Source organism: Lissotriton vulgaris, unplaced genomic scaffold (assembly GCF_964263255.1).
Source record: "Lissotriton vulgaris unplaced genomic scaffold, aLisVul1.2 SCAFFOLD_303, whole genome shotgun sequence".
NCBI lineage: Eukaryota > Metazoa > Chordata > Amphibia > Caudata > Salamandridae > Lissotriton > Lissotriton vulgaris.
The window spans coordinates 616,164-640,412 of NW_028246227.1; the positions used below are offsets into that span (position 1 = coordinate 616,164).

Sequence of the window (24,249 nt, forward strand, 5' to 3'; positions counted from 1 at the left end):
GTTCAGGCGTGGTTTTATCAAAACCAGCCTAATGTAGGGTATTTCAGGGAGTCAAGACATCTGCTGCAAAAGGCCAAACGCAACCCGGATTTCACGGTTTGAATCTCTGCAGGTCCTGCTCTTCATCCTTCAAAGGTTCATATCAGGAGAGCTACTGGATATGTATATTTTTAACCCTTGTCATTTTCTATACTATGAGGGCATGGTTGTAAGCGATTCTTTTTACAGCTTTATATAGCAGGAAATCGACCCGGTACATTATACAAGATCACATTTATTTACTTTTTTGGCACAGGAAGATGAAGTGATTTGTCCAGAATCACAGGCTGCTGAGCTGATACTAAGACTTGAATCAAGTTCCCCAGTTTCAAAGTCTGCATCTCTGGCCATAATGTCACGTCCTCTCCCCAAGATGAAATACAACCAAATGTATTTTGAAAAACAGGTAGCTCTCCTAAACAGATTTATGGTCAGAAGGCACCCAACTTGCCTGACTACACGCTGATAATCCACATCTATTTTGTAAATGTGCTCTGGGGGTGTTAAAAAGACTGGATACTGAACAAAACATACTAAATGTGTCTCAAAGCAGAGACAAGGTAGAGCGCTTTAGCTGGAGGTGGGAGCCTTGAAATAGATCTATCTTCTCTTTTTCCATGGTCTTTTTTACTCACAGACTGGGGCAATCCGCAAAGGCAGCACCTCGTGTTGCTCACAAATGGAGTGGGGCAGTCAGGCCTCCGCATCATAAGTGGGGCAGTCAGGAAAGGAGGAGCATTCTTTGATGCCACTAAGGTGTAAGTTGGGAAAAAGGGAGGTTGTTTGGGCCCATCTGCTTGTTCCTTTCAAAGGTTGCTGAAGCGCAGTGGGGCTAGCCCTGGCAATGTGATAGAAAGAGTGTGTGCCTCGCTGAGGGTGCTGAAGAGCAGTGGGGCTAGCCCAGGCAATGTGTAGATAGAAAGAGTGTGTGCCTTGCTGAGGGTGCTGAAGCACAGTGAGGCTAGCCCTAGCAATGTGTAGATAGAAAGTGTGTGTGCCTCGCTGAGGGTGCTGAAGTGCAGTGGGGCTAGCCCTAGCAATGTGTAGATAGAAAGTGTGTGTGCCTTGCTGAGGTTGCTGAAGAGCAGTGGGGCTAGCCCTAGCAATGTGTAGATAGAAAGTGTGTGTGCCTCGCCGAGGTTGCTGAAGTGCAGTGGGGCTAGCCCTGGGAATGTGTAGATAAAAAGAGTGTGTGCCTCGCTGAGGGTGCTGAAGAGCAGTGGGGCTAGCCCTGGGAATGTGTAGATAGAAAGTGTGTGTGCCTTGCTGAGGGTGCTGTTGAGCAGTGGGGCTAGCCCTGGGAATGTGTACATGCCTCGCTGAGGTTGCTGAAGCGCAGTGGGGCTAACTCTGGGAATGTGTAGATACAGTGTGTGTGCCTCACTGAGGTTGCTGAAGCGCAGTGGGGCTAGCCCAGGCAATGTGTAGATAGAAAGTGTGTGTGCCTTGCTGAGGGTGCTGTAGAGCAGTGGGGCTAGCCCTGGGAATGTGTACATGCCTCGCTGAGGTTGCTGAAGCGCAGTGGGGCTAACTCTGGGAATGTGTAGATAGAAAGTGTGTGTGCCTCACTGAGGTTGCTGAAGCGCAGTGGGGCTAGCCCAGGCAATGTGTAAATAGAAAGTGTGTGTGCCTCGCCGAGGTTGCTGAAGTGCAGTGAGGCTAGCCCTGGCAATGTGTAGATAGAAAGTGTGTGTGCCTTGCTGAGGGTGCTGTAGAGGAGTGGGGCTAGCCCTGGCAATGTGTACATGCCTCGCTGAGGTTGCTGAAGCGCAGTGGGGCTAACTCTGGGAATGTGTAGATACAGTGTGTGTGCCTCGCCGAGGTTGCTGAAGTGCAGTGGGGCTAGCCCTGGGAATGTGTAGATAGAAAGTGTTTATGCCTCGCTGAGGTTGCTGAAGCACACTGGGGCTAGCCCTGGGAATGTGTAGATAGAAAGAGTGTGTGCCTTGCTGAGGGTGCTGAAGCGCAGTGGGGCTAGCCCAGGCAATGTGTAGATACAGAGTGTGTGCCTCGCTGAGGGTGCTGAAGCGCAGTGGTGCTAGCCCTGGGAATGTGTAGATACAGTGTGTACGTGCCTCACTGAGGTTGCTGAAGCGCAGTGGGGCTAGCCCTGGGAATGTGTAGATAGAAAGTCCGTGTGCCTTGCTGAGGTTGCTGAAGTGCAGTGGGGGCCAAGTGAAGTTGCAGGGTAGAAACGGTCTGGTTTTATTCTGGTTCTGCCTAAACTGTTGACCAAGCCCTTTGTAGTCAAATGTCTGACCCGGCCTCCACATTATACTCAGGAACACAGTTCCTAGAGTTTTCATATGCACAACATTGCATTGGTCTCTTTGGGGAGGACCTTCGTGACAGCAGCCTCATTGTGCGACCCACAAGGTTGTCACAAGTACTGGAGGCAGGGTCAGAAAACAGACTAGGGCACCAAAATAAGTGTCCCCAATAGTGAATCGGGTAGCTAAACAAGCAATTGCAATAGGTCTGGCATTTATGAGCGTTGGAGCTATTGGCTCTGTAAATGACAATGCCTTTTATGTATGTGCTGTTTTTAAAACAGATTAAAAAAAAAGGCATTGTCTTTTACAATGCCAATATCTTAAACTCTCGCAAATGCGAGACGTAATACATTGCAACTGCGTGCTATAAAAACCTTAGAAGAGTGTGTCCTTACTGCAACAGCAGGCAGGACAAAGCTATTTGAGAAATTAGTGCTTGGCAGCTGTCATTAAAGCCTACTGGACAACAAAAAATGTAAATGTAAATTGATACTTGTGTAGCGCACTACTCACCCGCAAGGGTCTCAAGGCGCTTGTACGAATACCGCTGTGGAACCCAACCTGTGAGGTGTCCACTCCTGGGCAGCCCCAAGGTGGAGGCCAGGCATCCTTAGCATTGTGGGGGCCGTTGTGGAGATTAAGCAAGCTATTGCCCAGAGTTGCAGAGTGGGACTCCATGATTGGAATAGGCACCGAGGCGAGAATTATCAGGCCCGTGGAATTTAGAGCCCAAGACCCGCCGAGGCGGGGAATTGAAACCTGGTCCCGGGCTAGACCTCTGCATCAGGGTCTGCCGCTGTAACCATTGAGCCACACTTCTCAACACACGTAAATGAGAGACGGTGGTACTAAGGAGGGACTACTAAATTTTTTGACCAATGAACAGCTACAGTTTACAGTGGACAATGACACAAGCCAATTAAAAATGTAGGCGGAAAGTGGGCAGAGCTTCAAGTCCCTACCTCAATGCAGTACGCCTCGCAGAGCAGCGCACGCGCTTCCCAGGCTCGACCTAAAAAAGGTTCAACTCAAAGGGAGTCAAAGCAATGCAAATTAGGTCACTTAGGCCTAAAAGAGAGACTGCAGAAAATACCAGCGGACACCTGCGGACCAGCTAATCTCCCATTTCGGTTATGAAGAAGCTACCGTTCCAAATACACTTCTATGTAGTATTCTATAGTATGACATCATTTAGGGTTGATCAGAGGTCGCATCTGTCTTTCCCCTGGCACTGCCTTTGCAACCCTGTGCCAGCTTGTTCTTATGGGCGAAAGACGGGGCTCACCTCTGGTTTTCTACCAGTCTTTCATTACACTACTAGTAAATAATATTTCACTAGAAGCGTGCAAAAAAAATAGAGTACAGTTGGCTGGAATGGAACCTTACCTGGCAGCTGTGTATTTTGAGAGTGCGTTGATGTGACAGAGTGTGTATGCTCATGTGAGTGATAGTGAGTGATAATGTGTGAATGTGACTGTCAGTAAGAGTGTGTATGCTCATGTGAGTGATAATGTGTGAATGTGACTGTGAGTGAGTCAGAATGAACGAGTGTGAGGGAATGTTAGAAATTGTGATAATGTGAGTGAAATTTAGTGAGAGTGATGGAGTGAGTGAAAGGGAGTCTAAGTAACTGAGTGGGGAAGTAGGATTGCGTCAAAGTAAGAGTGAGCGTTATGGAATGATTGCAAGTTAGTGAAAATGAGTGTGAGAAGTGAATGTGGTATTATACTTTTGAGTCTGCTGTTTGCGCTGGCATAGTGATGGTAATTATTGCCCAACGGAGCCACATATGGTAAAATAGTATTGGTATAATCGCTGCACCCGCCCTTTACTTTTAATGTTAGAAGGGAGGTGCCGGAGGCCTGTTTTTAAGTCACATCACACTCTGCACAGGGTGCAGTAGGGTTTAAAGTTATAAACCATAGGACTGGGTGCGTATAGAGGGTCCTGCGGGCAAGCTGCCCCCGCACTAGCCCGATGCTGTTTCACAACCAAGTGTGCAGATGTTATCAGGCAACGCAACAACCCTCGCCACCCTCCCAAACAGATTTCCATCTGAGCCCCCCAACCCCTAACTACTAACACACTACCTGCCCTCCCTCCCTGGCCCTGAGGGAGCATCCGGGGCACCTCAGTCTGAACACAAGCACAGCCGCCCATCAGAGGAACCTAAAGAACATTGGGGTGGGCTGGCAAGGCAGCCCACAGAGCTGGGGGCGGTTGCCTTCCGCCCATCAATCTGGGATTCAACCCCTTAGATCCAGACGTCGGTCAGTCTGGTGGGTGTAATAATAATAATGGGGATATTTGATGTAGTGACACTACATGCACAATTGCCTGTGTGTGCTTCACTAGGACGCGTTGTTAATGCTCAACTGAATGTTGTAAGTTGTATCAAATACTGGAATGGTGACCGGCTCAGACGCGACACGGGGTGCAGTCAGTAGATCTGTGCAACAAGTGCGCGACCGACCATGCTATCTGTTCAGTAATCTAACAGGAACACTTTTCTTTATTGAGTTTTCCTATGGGAGCGCTTCACATAATGGTGTGATAATCTAAGCGCTTCAAAGTATGAACCGTGATTATTAACGTTTACAACCAGTATAACAAGTTTGCAGGAGCCAATGTGCAGTGACTCCGGAACGGGAAATGACCTTTATTTTGCGGGTTAATTTTACTCCCAACTACGCATGGCTTACTCTGTTAAAATATCTCAAAGCGGGCCATAAATACAATTGCATATGAAACAGAAGCCTTCCTCAATACTGGAGAGAAATAACACCATTCACACATACAATAGAAAGGGATGGGGGTCGAGAGAGCGGGAGAGTAGAGATAAAAACCAGGGAAGAGAGAGAATTAATGCAGAGAGACAGTATATAAAAGAGGGAGGGAGAGAATGAGAAAGAGATGGCACGAAGGTAGTGAAAAGAAAAGAGGAAACATCAGAAATAAAACAAGAGAGAGGAGAGTGTCAAAGGAAGGTGAAGCACAGGAAAGTGACGCGGAGACTGATACAGAGGGAGGCAAACAGAGATAGTGACAAGAATAGAGAGAGAGAGAACTAGTTCTTTTAATCATTAAGCAATGTTTATCTGTCCGGAAAAAAACCTTTTAGTGTGTTTTTTTTTTTTACTTGTATGGTCCAGCTCTGTTATACTTTTGTGCTTTTAAGCAATCGTACAATCACAATAAACTTTGGGCCCTCTGACGATCTGGAGGTGTAAGAAGAGCTGAAATAGTAACGTCACCGCCACTGCTGGTGATTTACCGGAGAAGAGTCACGGAGTTGGAAGGATAACTTTCTACCAATGAGGCTGGAGGGTTTGGAGGTGGCAAACATCAGAAACCACCTGATGCCCGCTAAGAACGGTCTAGCCACTAATCCCCTATAGTGTAGCAGTTGCTGCACTACTTCGGAAACTATTGTGCAACTGCATTTGCACAATAGTGACCCAGGAGTAAGATGCAGCACACACACCCCAAGACTTTTATAAAGGCAGAGAGGACATGATGAGCCCAACTGTGGCGAACCCGGCTTGTTTCTGAATGTCCCTGTTAGACCTGGCACCTTGGCGTGAGTTTCCCTTCCACTTTTTGCTGATGTGCCTCAGATGTTTTTGCTGGTGTCCGCCGCTCAGGGCACTGCGCCACGGCCAACCCGTGCCGCAGTGCAAGTGCTCCCTATGAAAAGTATAACTGTGATTGGTATACCTGATTGGTTCATTGGATTTACTGTTAGTCCCTAGTAAAGTGCACCAGGAGTGCCAGGGCTTGTAAATGCCAATACTGCTAGTGGGCCTGCAGCGCTGGTTGCGCCACCCACAGAAGCAGCCTTAAAATGTGTCTAGGGTCTGCCATTGCAGAACCTGCGTGCAGTCTGGTACTGTCATGCTGGCTGGGCAAATGCACACACTTGCCAGCCTCTAAACCTTCCCTTAACTTCATATTATTCACCCCTATGGTAGGCCCAAGGGCAGGGTGCGTTGTAAGTGTAAGGTAGGACATGCCCTGATGTGTGTGGCATGTCCTAATAGTGAATTACAGCCAAATTCGTTTTTCACTATTGTAAGGCCAGATGGGCTGCTGGAATTATTACACTCTATAATCCCAGCAGGCTCAGGGAACATGGTAGAAAATAAAGTTTAGTATGCCTGAACTCAGAATAATAAAATACTTCTTTTAGTAAAGTTTATTTTAATATCCTGTGTTTGCAAATGCTACTTTTAGAAAGTTAGCCTTTTCTTGCCTAACCATTTCAGCCCACCTCTGATGTGTGAGTGACAGGGCTGGGGGATGACAGATGGTGAATGCAAGGATTACACCTTAGTGGGAAGTGGGAGTGCCCCTGGACTCTTAATCAGGCTGTGCTCTGCCACCACAATGCTGGCTCGGCCTCTCTGTGGAGCGTCTGATGTGCCTGCCCCTCACACTGAAAGCAACAGCCAGAGTACACCCCACAAGTGCTCAGAGACTGAAAGGAGTTATGCAGAGGCCCCCCTGGCCTGCAAGAACGAAGAAAAAGCTGCATAAAAGTAGGAGCCCTGCTTTTTGTAAATTAGATCCAGTTTGCGCAAAGAAGAAGCTCTGCCTGAAGAGGTGGACCCTGGAAGCTGCATGGAGAAGTACTGACTCTGACCCCAAGAGACTGGCCTGTGGTGGGTGCCTTGCTGCTGAAGGAGAGCAGGAGAAGAAAGACTGAAAGACTTTGCTTCATTTCAACTTGTGCCAACCTTTTACCAAGATCTCCAAGGGCTTGCTGTGGAACTTGCCCCCTGTACTGCGCCCCAGGAACAGTGGGCGCTACCCCCACCTGGAAAGAGAAGCTGCCGTGAGATCTGCATCTGCCTGGTAAACCCTCCTGAGGAAAAGCTGAGTGCCCTGAGAAGGAATCACTGCGCCCCCTGAAAGGCCCTTGGCACCCCCATCCCGCCGAGCAACGCATCTGCTACCTGGCAGGCCCCAGCTAACATCACCAGGACCAGCCTCGCTGGCCCCAGCACCGTGCCTGTCACCTGCCTAACTGCGGACTGCACCGCAAGACCGGACTCTGCCTTTTGCCGCCTGCTCCTAAAGGAGAAAGTGCCTTAAAGCCCCAGCCGCCGCCGTTCGTGTGCAGCAGCGGCGTGGGGAGAAAAGGAGCACCCCCTGTGCTTGCCAAGGCTTGTTTGTGCCTCACTCTGCTGCCCGGGGCGCCGCCCCCTCTTTCTGGGACCCGAGGCGCTGTGACTCCCTGACCCGGCCCGTGCCGCAACGCCAACCTTCGAGCCCGAGCCGAGCCGCCGCTCTGACCGGCCCAGGAAGGAAGACACTGCGACACGGTACACCGAGCCGACCTTGCCCCCGCGGTGCGAGCCGTACTGCCTTCAAAGCTCGCACCGCTCTGTGTCCCTCTGCTGCCCCCGGGAGCCCCACAGCGTGTGAACCTGCACCGCAATACGAGCTGCCCCCCTCCAGCGAGGCTCGCACCGCTCTTGGCTCCCCGTGGCCGGCGCCCCCTCCGCATCGAGTCGCACACAGCAGTACGACTCGCACTTGGAGTTAGACCCGGCCGTGCCTTACGCCTCTCACGCGAGAAGCGTGAGCTTTGGCAGGCCGGGCCCGATTCACTCGCCAGAAGCGTCCGGAGGCGCTGGGAACCGCTGTACTTGGTAGAAACTGGGCAGAAGGCCCCAAAGATTACATTTTAGAGACTTTAAGAAGCTGAACAAGAAACTGGAACCATTTTTTGTACAAAGACCGTATTTACAAGCGTGCTTTAAATATATATAAAGAAGATATTTTTATAGAAATACAGTCTAGTGTCATTGTGTGGAGGTTGATGAATATTGTGTGTGATACTGCAAATGTTTAACCTTATGCACTCCAGAGTTTAGCCTAGACTGCTTGCGCCACACTACCTAGAGGGTGAGCAGGGGTTATTTCTGTGAGTAATCCTTTGCCCTGACTTAGAGGGGAGGGTCCCTGCTTGTAGCCAGTGCTGCACTGTGCCAACCAGAGACCCCCAATTCTAACAGTCCCACCATCTCTCTTCCTGTTTCCTAGCTCTTTCTTCCTATCTCACTGCAGTTGCTGTTAAATTTAATATGTAGCTCCCCTTTCTGCCTCTTTCAACCGCGCTTTTGTGTTTCCTCAATTCTTTCTCAGTGTGTCTCCCTCCCTTTGGAATCTTTCTATATCCTCATTCTTGCCTCTGCACTGAGCTGTACTGTGGGTTGGTGGCTCAGTTGACTAATGCACCCGCTGCAGAGATCTGAACAGGATCATTTGGACACAGGTTTGAATCTTGGTACCATTATAAAGCCGACAAAAGGAGTCCTCTTGAGTTTTGCAATCTCATCCAGGGGGCCTAGCATCCTATCTAAATGCAGCCATGTTATACTTTAGCTATCCGTCTATCCTCCCTTTAAAAGTCTGCACTGCAGCTATAGACTCTGCTTTCTTGCCACAACAGCAGCATATGTATGTTCGGTCTGGATTTCAGCTCTACATGGATTTGTGTGTGTGATGTATGCCGCACCTCCGAACAGGCTTTTTCTAAGGTTGTGAAAGTAGATTAAATAGGACACTGCGGTAATTGAAATAAATGAAAGCATTTTCATTACTCCCCGCGCGAATCATCACTTTACGAATGCTGAAGAAATAGAAAAATTACAAAACGTGTAAGAGAGACTACACAGAGGAAGAAGCCGAAGAGAGGGATGCTAAAAATAGGGTTGAAAGCACACAAGACAGGAGCAGGATAGGAGCGCAGCCAGGGGAGAGAAGTGGAGGATTGTGGAGGGAAGAGAAAAGACGGAGAGGCAAAAGGAGGAGTCTTTAGTGTTGTAACTAGAGCGTCGCTGTGAACAGAGTGCCACGGACTCGAGGTGCAGTGCACACATTATCATTTATTTAGATATAGAAAGGCACAGAGGGCCGCTCAGTCTGGCCTGATGGCCATCCCCCAGGCCTGCTCGTAGAGCTGCTGTGCAAAGGCCCAGCTACTGAGGCGCCTACTTGCTGTGCACCAGCAGCAGCAGGCAGGCCACGTCCTGGGGTTGGCAGAGGGCGGGCAGGTGGCGCAGGGCCACCTTGCCCCTCTCGGAGGCGGCGGAGCACCCGCCATCTCTGGCTCAGAGGTGGGAGGCTGAGGAACAGGGACCGAGAGGCAGCATCATCATTTATTTACAAGCACAGAGTGCGGTCACCAGTGTCCCATGATGGCCACCATGGAGGGCAGCCCCCAGGCCTGCTCATAGAGCTCCTGTGCAAAGGCCTGCTCTGCCTCCAGGAGGGCCCGCACGTCCTGGGGGTTGAGGTAGAGCCCTCCCGGCTAGTGCCCTCGCCCAGGTCCAACTCCACGTGGTGGGGGCAGGCCCTCCAGTTGCTCACCACTGGCTGGGAGCCCAAATCAGGTTCAGCTGCGGTCGGGCCAGGCCCGGCCTTTATATACCTGAGGCCAGGGATGCTTCTAGGCGCTCTCTCTCCGCTGCCAGCAAGCAGCGCTGCTGGTGGTGATTCATGTGTCTTTTTTCTGCTCGGTCCTCCATGGAGGGTGGGAGTGAGCTCAGATCCTGTTCCTGCAGTGAGGGTGAAGCCAGGCCGCCACACCCGTGGGGCTCACAGGCCAGCAAAGGCCAGATAAAGAATGACAAGCAGGGTGACCAGCCTCCCCCCCCCCCCCCCCCCCCCCCTCACAAGTCACGCGCAGGAGAAGAGCGTCAACCCTCGGTTCACCCCATTGGCGAGCTGAGCTACTAGATGGATGAACGTGTGCTGTGCCAGATATCGCAGAGCTTCATTTGTGCCGGGGTGGGCAGACGAAGGGTTAAAAAAGAACCTGTTAAAGTGACATGGAGAGGAGTGGAGTGTAGGGCGCTGGAAGAGAGAGGTTTGTCTTTTAAGAAAAGTCTTGGGCTGACCTCCTGAATATTCCGCCCTCGTCTGTGAGGGGAGCTTGCAGTGCCGCAGCCGGAGGGGTTACTTAAGGAAAAGATGCCCCCGCCGCAACATATTTTATATCTAACAACAGTGGTCCCATGCAAGATTAGGAATGAAGACTGTAATAATATAGACACAGTGGAACTATATTGGTTGAAGTGATTTGTCCAGCCGGACAGTGATCACAAACATCTTTAATATAAATAAAATGGACAACGAAAAATTCTCTTACATTCAACCAAGAGTGAGACACAAGCCTGTGCCTTCACGCTTACAGATTGGCAAAGTGAAAGGGCAGGGAAAGAGAAAGATATTTAGGCAGAAAGTGAGCGATTTCTGTTAATTGAAGCAATGACAGAAATTCATAGACACCATTAATTGCATATCTCAATAAATATACATATTCATATATGGTGTGACAAGAGGTCGACGACGTTTCGATTCCATAACCAAAATGCAAGGAATCATCATCAGGACACAAAGTATTATGCCTAAAAACTGTTCTACACAATAGCCTAGGGGAAAAGAAAATTGAAAAATTCAGTTTAAGGAACACAGAACAGAACATATCTGGTGACTTTTAGTGAGTCTAAGTGACTAAACGGTCCATAAGGGAACAGAATATAGCACGCGTGATCTCAAGGGTGAAAGATCTTTTTAAAATATCGTCGCAACATATGCCAATGGTACTTGCTGGGGGCAGCGTTTTGCATCCTTTGCTCGCTCTGCTGTGGAAGCTTCGTGCGTGGGGGATGCTTGCCTACCTGCTGCTGCCTGTGGGGTGTCTCAGCCCCCCTAGTGGGATGCACCCTGTGCACAGCAGGGACCCCCTGTGTCATTCACAGCATGGATGTGAATGTGATGGTTTCATATCTGTGCTCTTCTCATCCTGCTTCCCTTCTCGGCTGTCTTGGAGCGGCCAAGCCTCACCCACAGGGTGGGGCTCTTTCTGTGCAGGGGGCAGCACCTCACAGGGCAGGCGGCCTCTGTGACGGGAGAAAGGGCACAGGGTGAGTGCAGGGCCACTTTACAAGCGTTTGTGTGCACTAATGGCACCGCTAATCTCGCAAGGGAGAGGGGAAATGATTGTGGTTCATTGTCCCCCCACTCCGAAATCTGGGGGTTGGGGGCATGATCCCCTGTGTCCCCCACATAGGGTGACTAACTGGCATGGGTGCACATTCAGGACAGTGAGTCTAAAAATTCAAGACAAAGGGTCAAAATTCGGGACAAAAGGTATATTTTACCGACACATCAGAGGAGGTCGTGCAATATTACATAAGTAAACAGAGAACCAACACAAGCACAAGTCAAAATAAGGTTATATTAGATTGAGAGAACCTTGCACTGCATCTGTTGAGTGCCGGAGTGAAACTTAAATACCTGCGTTTGCATATTGGATGCACCTGGGTAACATGAGCCAAAATGAAACCCCCACCCCAGAGCTTGACCCCTGGTGAGGTGACAGGAGCCGATAAACACTTTGCCATGCCCTGGCCTCCGCAGGAGCAGTTGCCGCTGGTTACATTTGAAAGTGGTGGGCGTAAAAATTTGTGATGAGTGCCCGGTGGCGAGAGCAGCGAGTGAGCCTGAAAGTCATTAGGAGAGGTGGTGGTGTTAGGGGGGTTCTTGCCTGAGAAAAGTTTGCAAAAAGAATGGGCAAATGGTGCCTTTCCAAGAATATTTGAGAAAGCAAGAAGGTTAATAAAGCAACTGCGAAAGTGTCGATATTACATCAATAGGGAGATTTGACGTAGGGAACCACCTATTTGATATAACCACATAGCTGCCTTGGCTCCTCTCGAGCCCCAGCCTCTGTCTTCCCTCCTGCCAGGCCCTCTCCCTTATCTCCACCTAGTTTTTAGACAATCAACCCCTTGTGCTGCCTGTGTTCCCTCGGTTCCAGTACAGTGTTTCTGTGCTATCGCTTGACACCTTTACATTGCTCGTATGCTCCCTTTCCACCTGATGCTCTTTCTGGGCCGTCAGCCTCCTGTGCCTACACACAGGCATGCATCCACCTATCCCGGCCATGGTTCCACCATTCGCCATCTCTCCAGGTCATATCCACCACCAACATCCATGCATCCACCTATTCCGGCCATGGTTCCACCATTCACCGTCTCTCCAGGTCATATCCACCACCAACATCCATGCATCCACCTATCCCGGCCATGGTTCCACCATTCACCGTCTCTCCAGGTCATATCCACCACCAACATCCATGCATCCACCTATCCCGGCCATGGTTCCACCATTCGCCGTCTCTCCAGGTCATATCCACCACCAACATCCATGCATCCACCTATCCCGGCCATGGTTCCACCATTCACCGTCTCTCCAGGTCATATCCACCACCAACATCCATGCATCCACCTATCCCGGCCATGGTTCCACCATTCACCGTCTCTCCAGGTCATATCCACCACCAACATCCATGCATCCACCTATCCCGGCCATGGTTCCACCATTCGCCGTCTCTCCAGGTCATATCCACCACCAACATCCATGCATCCACCTATCCCGGCCTTGGTTCCACCATTCGCCGTCTCTCCAGGTCATATCCACCACCAACATCCATGCATTCACCGGTCCACCCACACCAAGTCTGCATGCATCAGTCCAACAATACAACTGCTTCAATCTCCCCACAACACTGTAGACACGCACAGCTTTGAAGTACCTACTCACCCTTCTTTACACAGCCATTCATCCACCTGTCATATAAATATGACTGTATGGGCACTTATATGTGTTGTTTGACTGAATGCATATCTACATACATTTCTCTGTGTGTTTCTGAGTGTATATGTGCACTGTGCATTTGGAGAGCTTAGATGTGTTTCTTCTGTTCATGCAGTATACAACCATGTTACTGAAGAACATTCAACACATAAACCTAAACAAGCCATACCTATTGGCTTTGCCAGTGTTTATTGGTAGTGTGCCCTCTTGTGGTGTTTGTAACAAAGCAACAATGCTGTTAAAAATTAAAGGAATATATTCATTTGAACAAAATGGTAAAGGAATGGTAAGTGACAAAAATCACAGGGATAATGCTACAATATACCGACCTACACAACAGGCAAACATGTTGCTGGTAACCAGTATGTTTTTCAGTGGATTCATGAGAAGAGTTGGATATTGCTCCCTGCTGTTGGGACGGGATTATTCCAAGTAGCACAGACACTGGCTTAAGATGTCCCCTGTTCTGGCAGAGTGCCAACCTTACATCTGAGGAAATCTCCCTAAAGTCATTGTAAGCAAAACCCAACGTGGCCCAAGTGATCATTATCAGGACAGAGCTCTTCACAAGGTTGCCCTCTCCCAAGTACAAAGGAATTCCAGGGCATACCACAGACAAATAGCATGTGCGATGCAAAAGGTTTCGCATTCATGCGGATTTGAACTATTCACATTGTAAATAACAATGCCTTCTTTTTGTTTTCATTTTAAAACATAAATGTAAGGCATTGTCAGTTACCATGCCAATAGCTTAAATGCGAGACCTAATGCATTGCAAATGCTTGTTGTTAGTCATACCTCTGCTCTCCCAGCTGTCCACCCTAGCAATGCTGAGCGAGTAGGAGGCACAGCATAAACTGGAGTTTAGAAAGCTTCCCTGGCGCCATTATTGGAACCCCTTGGCCTTAAAGATGAAAGTGGCGGCTGGTAACGCTCACTGAGCAATGCCGCTGCACACACGATGGATCCCTGAGAAGAGCAGTGAGTGAGTGAAAGAGGAGGCCCTGGCCCACTATCACTCTGTACGCGATAGTGAGGCCGACACACAGAAGGATAACGGGCCTGATAGCAGTCTGTGCCCGGTCGGGGAGGGGCTTCTACAGGGCGCGAGCTGGCCCCTGCTGTGACATGCACAGGACTCTCAGACAGCTTGCAGGGGGCAGCTAAAATTACAGACAAAAGGCGTCCGTGAAAGAATCCTTCACGGACAACGGACAAGAGGCCCAAATTACGGACGGTTGGTCACCCTAGGTCCAGGGAGTTCACGGTGTTTTTCACCTCTGCCACATCCAAAGCCCCCTTGGGACATGAGTTTCTCTGGTCGTACAGTATTATACTCACATATCAATGTTCACTCCAGCTGCAGACTGCATCATACCATCGCCTCACAGGCTCTACCGTGGAGGACCAATCACAGTCGTCCCCGCCTGCAGGCCGTCCTCTTGCTTCCACCCACTCTCTCCATCCCCCCGACATATATGGTGCACAGTTTGCTGGCGCCACTGCTTTTACTTCCCTTAGCTTCCAGATGGCTTCATATTCTAGCTAATATACTCCATTTCAGAGACCACTAACAGTGAGCAATATTATTCACTATTCACATAATTAAATAAGCATTTTCAATGCAATAGGTCTCCCATTTGCAATACTTTAAGCTATTGGCATTGTAAAAGACGATGTATTTTATTTAGGTTTAAAAAAACACATGAATAGAAGTCATTGTCATTTACAATGCCAATAGCTCAAACTTGCGTAAATGCGAGACCTATTGCATTGTAAATGCTTGTTTTCTTATTTTCCAAGCCTGACTCAATGGTATAGGAGTGCTATACATGAGCACAAGGAGAAGGAGTAAGGGAGTGTGATGGTGGATAAAAGATGCATGAGGGAGACACCAGACTATCCAGCCCTGCTATTTATCGCCAGCCACAATCCTCTTAGAAAAACGTTTGACGCCAGCACTAGTCCGTTTACAAATTAAGCACTCTTTATTTTCCAACGTAAAAGTGAACCTGATGGCAAAAGTGGGCAAGATCTTTAAGGGTTAATCCAGATGCCGAGCTCTGGCTGGGATCCTTCCACTCTAACATGCTACGAGCTTTTTATGTGGCTTCTTGCATCCTAAACTCAGGCACCAGGAATTTGTGCACTAGGAAGCTTCCAATCCTCATTAATGTCCATATCATTTGGACAAACTACACTGACCAGTTCTCCCCTCCTGAGGAGACCCTTCAATAATGCATATGAGAGCACTTGAGGCGTGAGCTTAGGATGTGTGCTCTGCAGGGTGACTGGGGTGTAATATACAAGGCCGCTGAAATTAAGTGGCATGGGAGGTACAAATTATGTGGCAATGCACTGTTATGCACCACATTTTGAAGCAGCATTGCTCAATAATTTTTAAACGTTAACACTGCATGATTACCGGTTTGACCTAAATATCTTTAGCACCTCAAAACAGCAATCACGGACTGAAAGGTGACCTGTGTATGTGTGTCAAAAGGCCTGCCACTGTGCAGCAAAAGGAGGGGGAGTTTTTAAAAAAATATACACTTCATCCGTTTAAAGTTGAAAACAAATATATTTTTGCTAAAATCTGCACGCTTTGGACTTTGGAGAAGATAATGGATTATGTGGTAAATTTCTAAATAGCGGAAGACAATAGTATAATTCGAGTGACCCCTACTATAATGTTGCTCAACACACAAAAATAATACAGGCCACATATAGGGTGAACGAGACAGGTGCTTTGCCTCGTATTTCATAAACAACAACTTCATTGGGGGGGTGGAGGCATGAATGTTTAAAAAGTCATATTTAAAAGCCTCTAAATGCAGTGATATAATGGGTCCTTCTGCCAGGTCCTTGGCTCGAATCTCTGCCGGGCCCTTGGCTCGGGTCTCGTCTGCCAGGCCCTTGGCTCGGGTCTCGTCTGCCAGGCCCTTGGCTCGGGTCTCGTCTGCCAGGCCCTTGGCTCGGGTCTCGTCTGCCAGGCCCTTGGCTCGGGTTTCGTCTGCCAGGCCCTTGGCTCGGGTCTCATCTGCCAGGCCCTTGGCTCGGGTCTCGTCTGCCAGGCCCTTGGCTCGGGTCTCGTCTGCCAGGCCCTTGGCTCGGGTCTCGTCTGCCAGGCCCTTGGCTCGGGTTTCGTCTGCCAGGCCCTTGGCTCGGGTCTCATCTGCCAGGCCCTTGGCCCGGGTCTCGTCTGCCAGGCCCTTGGCCCGGGTCTCGTCTGCCAGGCCCTTGGATCGGGGGATGTACCATGTTACAACGCATACCATTACAACTACCTACCGTTACAACGCGACCATTACAACGCATACCATTACAACTGTTAGACCTGGCACCTTGGCGTGAGTCTCCCTTCCACTTTTTGCTGATGTGCCTCCGATGTTTTGCTGGTTTTCCGATACTCAGGGCACTGCGCCACGGCTGACCCGTGCCGCAGTGCAAGTGCTCCCTACTGTAAATTGTACATGCGATTGGTATCCATGATTGGTTCATTGGATTTACTGTTAGACCCTAGTAAAGTGCACTAGGAGTGCCGGGGCTTGTAGATGCCAATACTGCTAGTGGGCCTGCAGCGCTGGTTGCGCCACCCACCGAAGCAGCCGTAAAGATGTGTCTGGGAACTGCGACCGCAGAACCCGCGTGCGGTCTCGTACTGTCACGCTAGCTGGGCAAGTGCACCCACTTGCCAGCCCCCGAACCTTCCCTTGACTACATGTTAGTCACCCCTATGGTAGGCCTGCGGGCAGGGTGCGTTGTAGGTGTAAGGTAGGACAAGCCCTGATGTGTGTGGCATGTCCTAGTAGTGACTTACAACCAAGACCGTATTTCACTATTGAAGGCTACCTGCTCCATTAGGCCAGACTGAGCTGCTGGAATTATTACACCCTATAATCCCAGCAGGCTCAAGGAGCATGGTAGCGCGTCGTGTTTAGTATGCCTGAACTCAGGATGATAAAATATTTCTTTTAGTAAAGTTTATTTTAGTATCCTGGGTTTGCAAATGCTACTTTTAGAAAGTTAGCATTTGCTTGCCTAGCCATTTCAGCCCGCCTCTGCTAGTATGTGTATCTGACTGTCTGGGATGTGTGAGTGACAGGGCTGGGGGGATGACAGGTGGTGAATGCGCAGATTACACCTTAGTGGGAGGTAGGAGTGGCTCTTGACTCTGGATCTTGCTGTGCTCTGCCACCACAATGCTGGCTCCACCCTCCTGGGGAGCGTCGGATGGTTCAGCCGACACCTGGCCCAGGAAGGGCGAAGCCCCATCAACAAGGTACTCTGGCTGCCCCTGTCCGCACAATGCTGGCTCCACCTCCTGTGGGGCGTCTGATGAGCCTGCCCCTCACACTGAAATCAGAAGCCGGAGTACACCCACCAGGGTACTCGAGGACTGAGAGTGGCTATGCAAAGGCCCCCCTGGCCTGCGAGAACAAAAGAAATGTCCTATAAAAGAAGGAGCCCTGCTCCTTGAAAATTAGATCCTGTTTGGGCTACAGAAGGAACTCTGCCCGACGAGAAGGACCGGGAAGGACAAGGAAGAGTGCTGTCTCTTGCCTGTGTCTGGTGCCTTGCTGCCGAAGGAGAGGAAAAGGAAAGACTACGAAAAGACTTTTGCTATACAAGACTTTGTGCCGAACTCTGCTAAAAGATCTCCAAGGGCTTGAAACTGAGCTTGCCCCCTGACCAGCGTCCCAGGACCAGTGGGCGCTACACCCTGAAGAAAGCAACTGCGTGTGCTGCTCCTCGTGGCAGTACCGACGGAGGACTCTCCTCCAAGGCACGACATCCACCTGACCACCGTGACCGGGGCCCAAAGCAACAGCGAAAGCAAAGGGAGGACCAGCCGCCGCTGGCCCGAACACCGTGACCGCAACTGCACCGGGAGCCCGAGAGCAAAGCGAAGGAGGACCCGTCCGGTCCGAGCTCTCGAGTTGACTGCGCAACGAGCAGCCAATCCACTTGCAAAGACGGACAGCCGCCCTGGGAGAGTCCCCTAGGTCGGTACCTTGCCCGACAGCTCAGCTGTGAGCGCATAGCTGCACCGGCACTTGGCTGGGTACGTCCTGCACTTGAGGACCGTACTGCCACTTGCCGCCACCACGCAACCGCCGACTCCAGGGTCGGAGCGGACGACGAGGAAAGGACCCTGCCGCCACAGAACACCGCTGCCCCGGATGACCCGTGAACTGCTCGGCTGAGAGCCGCAACGAACAGCGACCCCGGGAAGGCAACGCGACGTGGGACAGATCCCCTGAGAGCCGCCTGCTCCACAAGAACTTTGTTGAACTGGGCAGAAGGCCCTAAAGAACTCTTATTGCTAGAACGAACTGTGGCAACTTGAACTAAGTAACTTGAAACCGATACCTTGAAGTGAGTGATAACTGTATTCATAAGCCTGCTTAAAACCTTATATAAAGATATATTTTTACAGAATACAGTTTGGTCTCATTGTGTGGTGGGTTGGTTGCGAGGGTGTAATATTGCAAGTGTTTAACCCTATGTGCCCCAAAGATTAGCCTACGACTGCTTAAGCCACACTACCTAGAGGGTAAGCAGAGGTTGTCTGGAAGGTAACCCTCCGCCCTGACGAGGAAGAGAGAGTCCCTGCTTGTCGCTAGTGTTGCACTGCGCCAACTAGAGCCTCCCCCTTCCTACATTGGTGGCAGCGGTGGGATTTTTCGAATTTACACTTGCGCGATCTATACCTTAGCTTCCGACCATTGCACAGTGATTTCAGTCTAGTTACTTAGCCACAGACTTTGCTTTTCGCTGAAAGAAGATTCCGAGTGTGAGAACCATGCCGGGCACGAAGAGCCTGGATGGAGCGGAGTCCACGACCTCTGAGGTGTTGGAGGTGGAGTGGGACGCCGCAAAGCTGGACAAATACTCAAAGACGGAGCTGAAGTTTTTCTGTAAAAAACTCAAAGTTCCGCACGCTGGTTGCAAGAATAAGCCAGAATTCTACAAGGCCCTGAAAGCCTGGATAGAGTCCAGAAAGGCCCCGGAGGATCAAGATTCCCTCGCGGAGCAAGATGCGACTGAAGAGCAGAATGCACCTATGGATCTGGTGGATCTCGAAAGGCAAGACAGCGTGCACAGCTTTGGTAAAGGCCTGTCGCCAGAGGAGCTGGCAGACAGGAAGGAAACAAGGAATCACGAAAGAAAGCTGGCAATTGAAAATCCAACTGGAGTTGGAAACAAAAAGAATGGCGCTGGAAGAGCGAAAGCACCAAATGGATTATGAGGTGAAAATGAGGGAGATAAGTCTCAAGGAGAGAGACTTGGATCGTCCTCCCTCTGGTGGCAGCACATCGCCAGTGCAGGTAGAGTCAAGAGTGCACATCCCGAAGGACGTAGTTAAGGAGTTCTTTAAGGGGGATGACATAGGACAGTGGTTTAGGGCATACGAGGTAGCCATGTCCTCCCACCGGGTCCCTGACAAGGATTGGGGAGCGGGGTTGTGGGGAAGGTTCCTTAGCGAAGGGCGAGATACCTTGCTAGATTTGCCCGTTGAGAAACAGAGATCCTATTCCCACATGAAAGAAGCTTTAATGCGCAGGTACGGGCTTACCCCTGAAATGTATAGACAGAAGTTTAGGGGATGTACTAAGCGGCCTGGGAATACGTATGTGGAGTATGTGACTTATTTTTGCAGAGCACTGGATGGTTGGGTGAAGGGTAGCAAAGTGAATGATTTTCAAGGTCTCTTTGATTTAATTGCATGGGAGCACTTGTCTGATCACTGTTTTCCTGAGTTACGCCAACACCTGATCGATAGCAAGCTGTCCAACCCGAGGAAGCTTGCTGAGGAGGCGGACCGCTGGCTCAGCACCAGGGTCCACAAGGGTCCCGTGGGAGACTCCGCCAAGAGTGGGCAGGGTCCCCAGCAGAAGAGTGGGGGGGACAAGGGGGGAAAACAGAAAGGGTTCCAAAAATGCCCCCAAAGTAGTTCCCAGGGGAGCCCGCAGCAGGGTTCTCAGCCTCCCCCACCCCCAAAGCAGAATGGGGCCCCGGCAGGTAAACCTGTTCCAAAGGGGCCCTTCAATTGTTACAAATGTGGCGAGCTTGGGCACATATCCATTGACCCCAAGTGTCGCCTGTTTGGAAAACCCGCACCCACTGGTGCTCCGCCCCGTCAAGTGACTAGTGTTCACTTAGGAGAAGAAGTGATGGTCCCGGGGGGTGGAGATCCCGTTCAGATGACCCTAATCTCGCTAGGAGACAGTGAGATGATCCCTACGAACTACCTGCCCTCTAACACTAAGAAATATGGGCAGATGGTGATCATCAATGGCAAGGAAGCTGAGGCTCTTCGAGACACAGGAGCCAGTGTGACTGCAGTGAGGCAGCACCTGGTGTCTCAAGAGCAGGTTGTACCCCATGCCTACTGTAGGGTTATCAACGCTGATAATTCTGAGAGTCAGTGTCCGATGGCTCAAGTTCCCTTCGAGTGGGGGGGGGGTCTCTGGTACTCTGCAGGTCTGTGTAAGAAAAACCATGCCTGTTGACTGTTTGCTAGGGAATGACTTGGAGCACTCCCCTTGGAAAAAGGTGGAGAAAACGACGCACCTGCGGATGGTGGGTCTGCCTGACTGGGCGTGCGTGACCACCCGGTCAATGACAGCCAGTAGGGGTGATCAAGAGGTCCTGGGGCCTGAAGGAGAGGCCCAGGAACCGGCCTTAGGGAGAGGGCGCAGGGGGCGCGGGAAACCGGCCCCTGAGGTTCCCACGGTCCAGGAGGAAGCAGACCTTGAGGGGGATGCCCTGGAGCCTACAGGGGAACAGATCGCCGAACTGGGGGACCTGCCTGAGCTGACCCATTGGCAGCAAGAAGGAGGACCCTCCAGGGGGGAATTCTGCAAGGAGCAGAAGGAGTGCCCCTCTCTCATGGGTATGCGGCAGCAGGCTGCACACCAGGCCAATGGTGTTCAGGCCAAAACACATTACGTGTACTGGGAGAACGACCTCCTGTATTCAGAGCCTAAGACTGCTGAACCTGGGTCAGCCCGTGTGCTGGTGGTACCCCAGAAGTTCAGAGCCTTCCTACTGGGTCTGGCTCATGATGTGCCTTTAGCAGGACATTTGGGGATGGACAAGACCTATGACAGGCTTGTCACCCACTTTTACTGGCCCCAAATGCATAAGAGTTCAGACGCTCATTGCAGAACCTGTCCGACTTGCCAGGCAAGTGGGAAGACCGGAGGGAAGAAGAAGGCTCCCCTCCAACCCTTCCCTGTGGTCGGTACGCCATTCCAGCGAGTGGGTATTGACATCGTTGGGCCTCTGGACCCCAAGACAGCCATGGGCAACAGGTTCATCCTGGTCTTGGTGGACCATGCCACCCGGTACCCTGAAGCCATCCCTCTGAGGACAGTGACGGCCCCCGTGGTGGGACGTGCACTGATGGGAATTTTCTCACGAGTAGGATTCCCTCTAGAGGTGGTGAGCGACAGGGGGACCAATTTCATATCCAAGTATATGAAGTCCCTTTGGCAAGAGTGTGGCGTAACCTATAAGTTTACCACGCCTTACCATCCCCAAGGTAACGGGTTGGTTGAAAGATTCAACCGAACCCTGAAAGGCATGATCATGGGCCTAGAAGGTCCGATGAGACGTAAGTGGGACGTCCTCTTACCATGCCTACTCTTTGCGTATCGCGAGGTACCACAGAAGTCCCTAGGGTTCAGTCCCTTTGAGCTACTGTACGGTCACCCCGTGAGAGGACCACTGAGTTTGGTAAAGGAAGGCTGGGAGCAATCTCCCAGGAAACCTCCCCAGAATGTATATAGCTACATGCTGGCCTTGAGAAACCAAACCAGACGCTTCAGACAACTTGCCGAGGCAAATCTGGAAGCGAGCCAGGAGGAGATGAAGCGGTGGTACGACCAGAATGCCACTCTGGTCGAGCTTCAGCCTGGACAAGAGGTGTATGTCCTGGCCCCGGTGGAGCCCTGTGCCCTTCAGGATAAGTGGACAGGTCCATTCGAGGTTGTGGAGCGCAAGAGCCCCGTGACATACTTGGTAGACATGAAGACGCCCAGGAACCCTTTGCGGGTCCTACATGTCGACCGCCTCAAGCCCCACTTGCGAAGGTCCGAAGTGGGCATGTTGTTGGCAACTGATGACGGAATGGAGGAGGAGTCGGAGCCTCTTCCTGACCTCTTAGTGGCCTGTGAGAAAGATGGGTCAGTGGATGGAGTTAACCTCTCACCCACCCTGACCCCCGAACAACAGGAAGACTGTCGCCAGTTGCTGGGGCAGTTTCCAGATCTGTTCTCCCTGGTTCCGAGTGTCACAGATTGGTGCGTCCATGATGTGGACACTGGAGACAGCTTACCTGTGAAGCATAAGGCTTACAGGGTGACTGACAGGGTCCGGGCCTGCATCAAGGAGGAGGTCTCCAAGATGCTTGCCCTGGGGGTGATTGAGTCTTCCAGCAGTCCTTTGTCCAGCCCCGTGGTCTTGGTTCCGAAGGCTGCTGCGCCGGGAGCCACACCCGAACTCCGGTTCTGTGTGGACTACAGAGGCTCAATTCAGTCACGAAGACTGACGCGCACCCCATCCCCAGAGCTGATGAGCTCATTGATCGGCTAGGGGCTGCTCGGTTCCTCAGTACGTTTGATTTAACGTCTGGGTACTGGCAGATCGCCTTGACCGATGGGGCAAAGGAGAGGTCGGCATTCTCTACACCAGATGGGCATTTCCAGTTCCGGGTTATGCCATTTGGAATGAAGAATGCCCCTGCCACCTTTCAGAGATTGGTCAACCAGGTGTTGGCTGGGCTGGACGAGTTCAGTGCCGCCTACCTGGATGACATCGCGGTGTTCAGTGGCACCTGGCCAGAACACCTGCGACACCTCTGGGAAGTGTTGATGGCTCTGCGCAGAGCAGGCCTCACAATCAAGGCAAGCAAGTGCCAGATTGGGCAGGGTTCAGTGGTGTACTTGGGACACCAAGTTGGGAGTGGCAAGGTAGCACCCTTGCAGCCCAAAATTGAGACCATCCTGGCTTGGGAACCCCCCAAGACCCAGACTGCAGTGAGAGCCTTCCTGGGGCTCACTGGGTATTACAGGAGGTTTGTCAAGGGCTATGGCACGATCGTGACCCCCTTGACAGAGCTGACTTCGAAGAAGCAGCCCAGGAATGTGATTTGGACTGACACCTGTCAGAAGGCTTTTGACACCCTGAAGACTGCCATGTGCACGGCGCCCGTGCTCCTGGCTCCTGATTTCTCCAAGGAATTCATAGTGCAAACAGACGCTTCAGAGCATGGTGTAGGGGCCGTTCTTTCACAGATGACTGAGGAGGGCTTTGACCAACCCGTAGCCTTCATAAGTAGGAGGTTACTTCCACGGGAAAGTAGGTGGAGTGCAATAGAGCGTGAAGCATTTGCTGTGGTCTGGGCGCTGAAGAAGCTAAGACCCTACTTGTTTGGGTCTCACTTCCGAGTTCAGACGGACCACAGGCCCCTCAGATGGTTGATGCAAATGAGGGGTGAGAACCCGAAACTGTTGAGGTGGTCCATTTCTCTACAGAGTATGGACTTTACGGTGGAACACCGCCCTGGCACCGATCACGCTGACGGTCTGTCCAGATTTTTCCGCCTTAGTGATGTGGAACTCCCTGGGGAAGGGTAGTTCCCCCCACATTTCAGCTGGAGGGGACACATGTTAGACCTGGCACCTTGGCGTGAGTCTCCCTTCCACTTTTTGCTGATGTGCCTCCGATGTTTTGCTGGTTTTCCGATACTCAGGGCACTGCGCCACGGCTGACCCGTGCCGCAGTGCAAGTGCTCCCTACTGTAAATTGTACATGCGATTGGTATCCATGATTGGTTCATTGGATTTACTGTTAGACCCTAGTAAAGTACACTAGGAGTGCCGGGGCTTGTAGATGCCAATACTGCTAGTGGGCCTGCAGCGCTGGTTGCGCCACCCACCGAAGCAGCCGTAAAGATGTGTCTGGGAACTGCGACCGCAGAACCCGCGTGCGGTCTCGTACTGTCACGCTAGCTGGGCAAGTGCACCCACTTGCCAGCCCCCGAACCTTCCCTTGACTACATGTTAGTCACCCCTATGGTAGGCCTGCGGGCAGGGTGCGTTATAGGTGTAAGGTAGGACAAGCCCTGATGTGTGTGGCATGTCCTAGTAGTGACTTACAACCAAGACCGTATTTCACTATTAAAGGCTACCTGCTCCATTAGGCCAGACTGAGCTGCTGGAATTATTACACCCTATAATCCCAGCAGGCTCAAGGA

The 24,249-nt window shown here is 51.1% G+C and overlaps 1 protein-coding gene across 1 annotated transcript in view; it reads right to left on the reverse strand.

Moving 5' to 3' along the window:
• Positions 1-10,741: 10,741 nt before the first annotated feature.
• Positions 10,742-24,249, reverse strand: part of LOC147666025 (uncharacterized) — an 89,451-nt gene continuing 75,943 nt past the window's right edge. The window contains exons 6-7 of the mRNA XM_086949306.1: positions 15,737-16,222; positions 10,742-10,753 (exon numbers count right to left, since the gene is read on the reverse strand). Coding sequence (XP_086805432.1) covers positions 10,742-10,753; positions 15,737-16,222 — 498 coding nt within the window. The remainder of the gene's footprint in view (positions 10,754-15,736; positions 16,223-24,249) is intronic.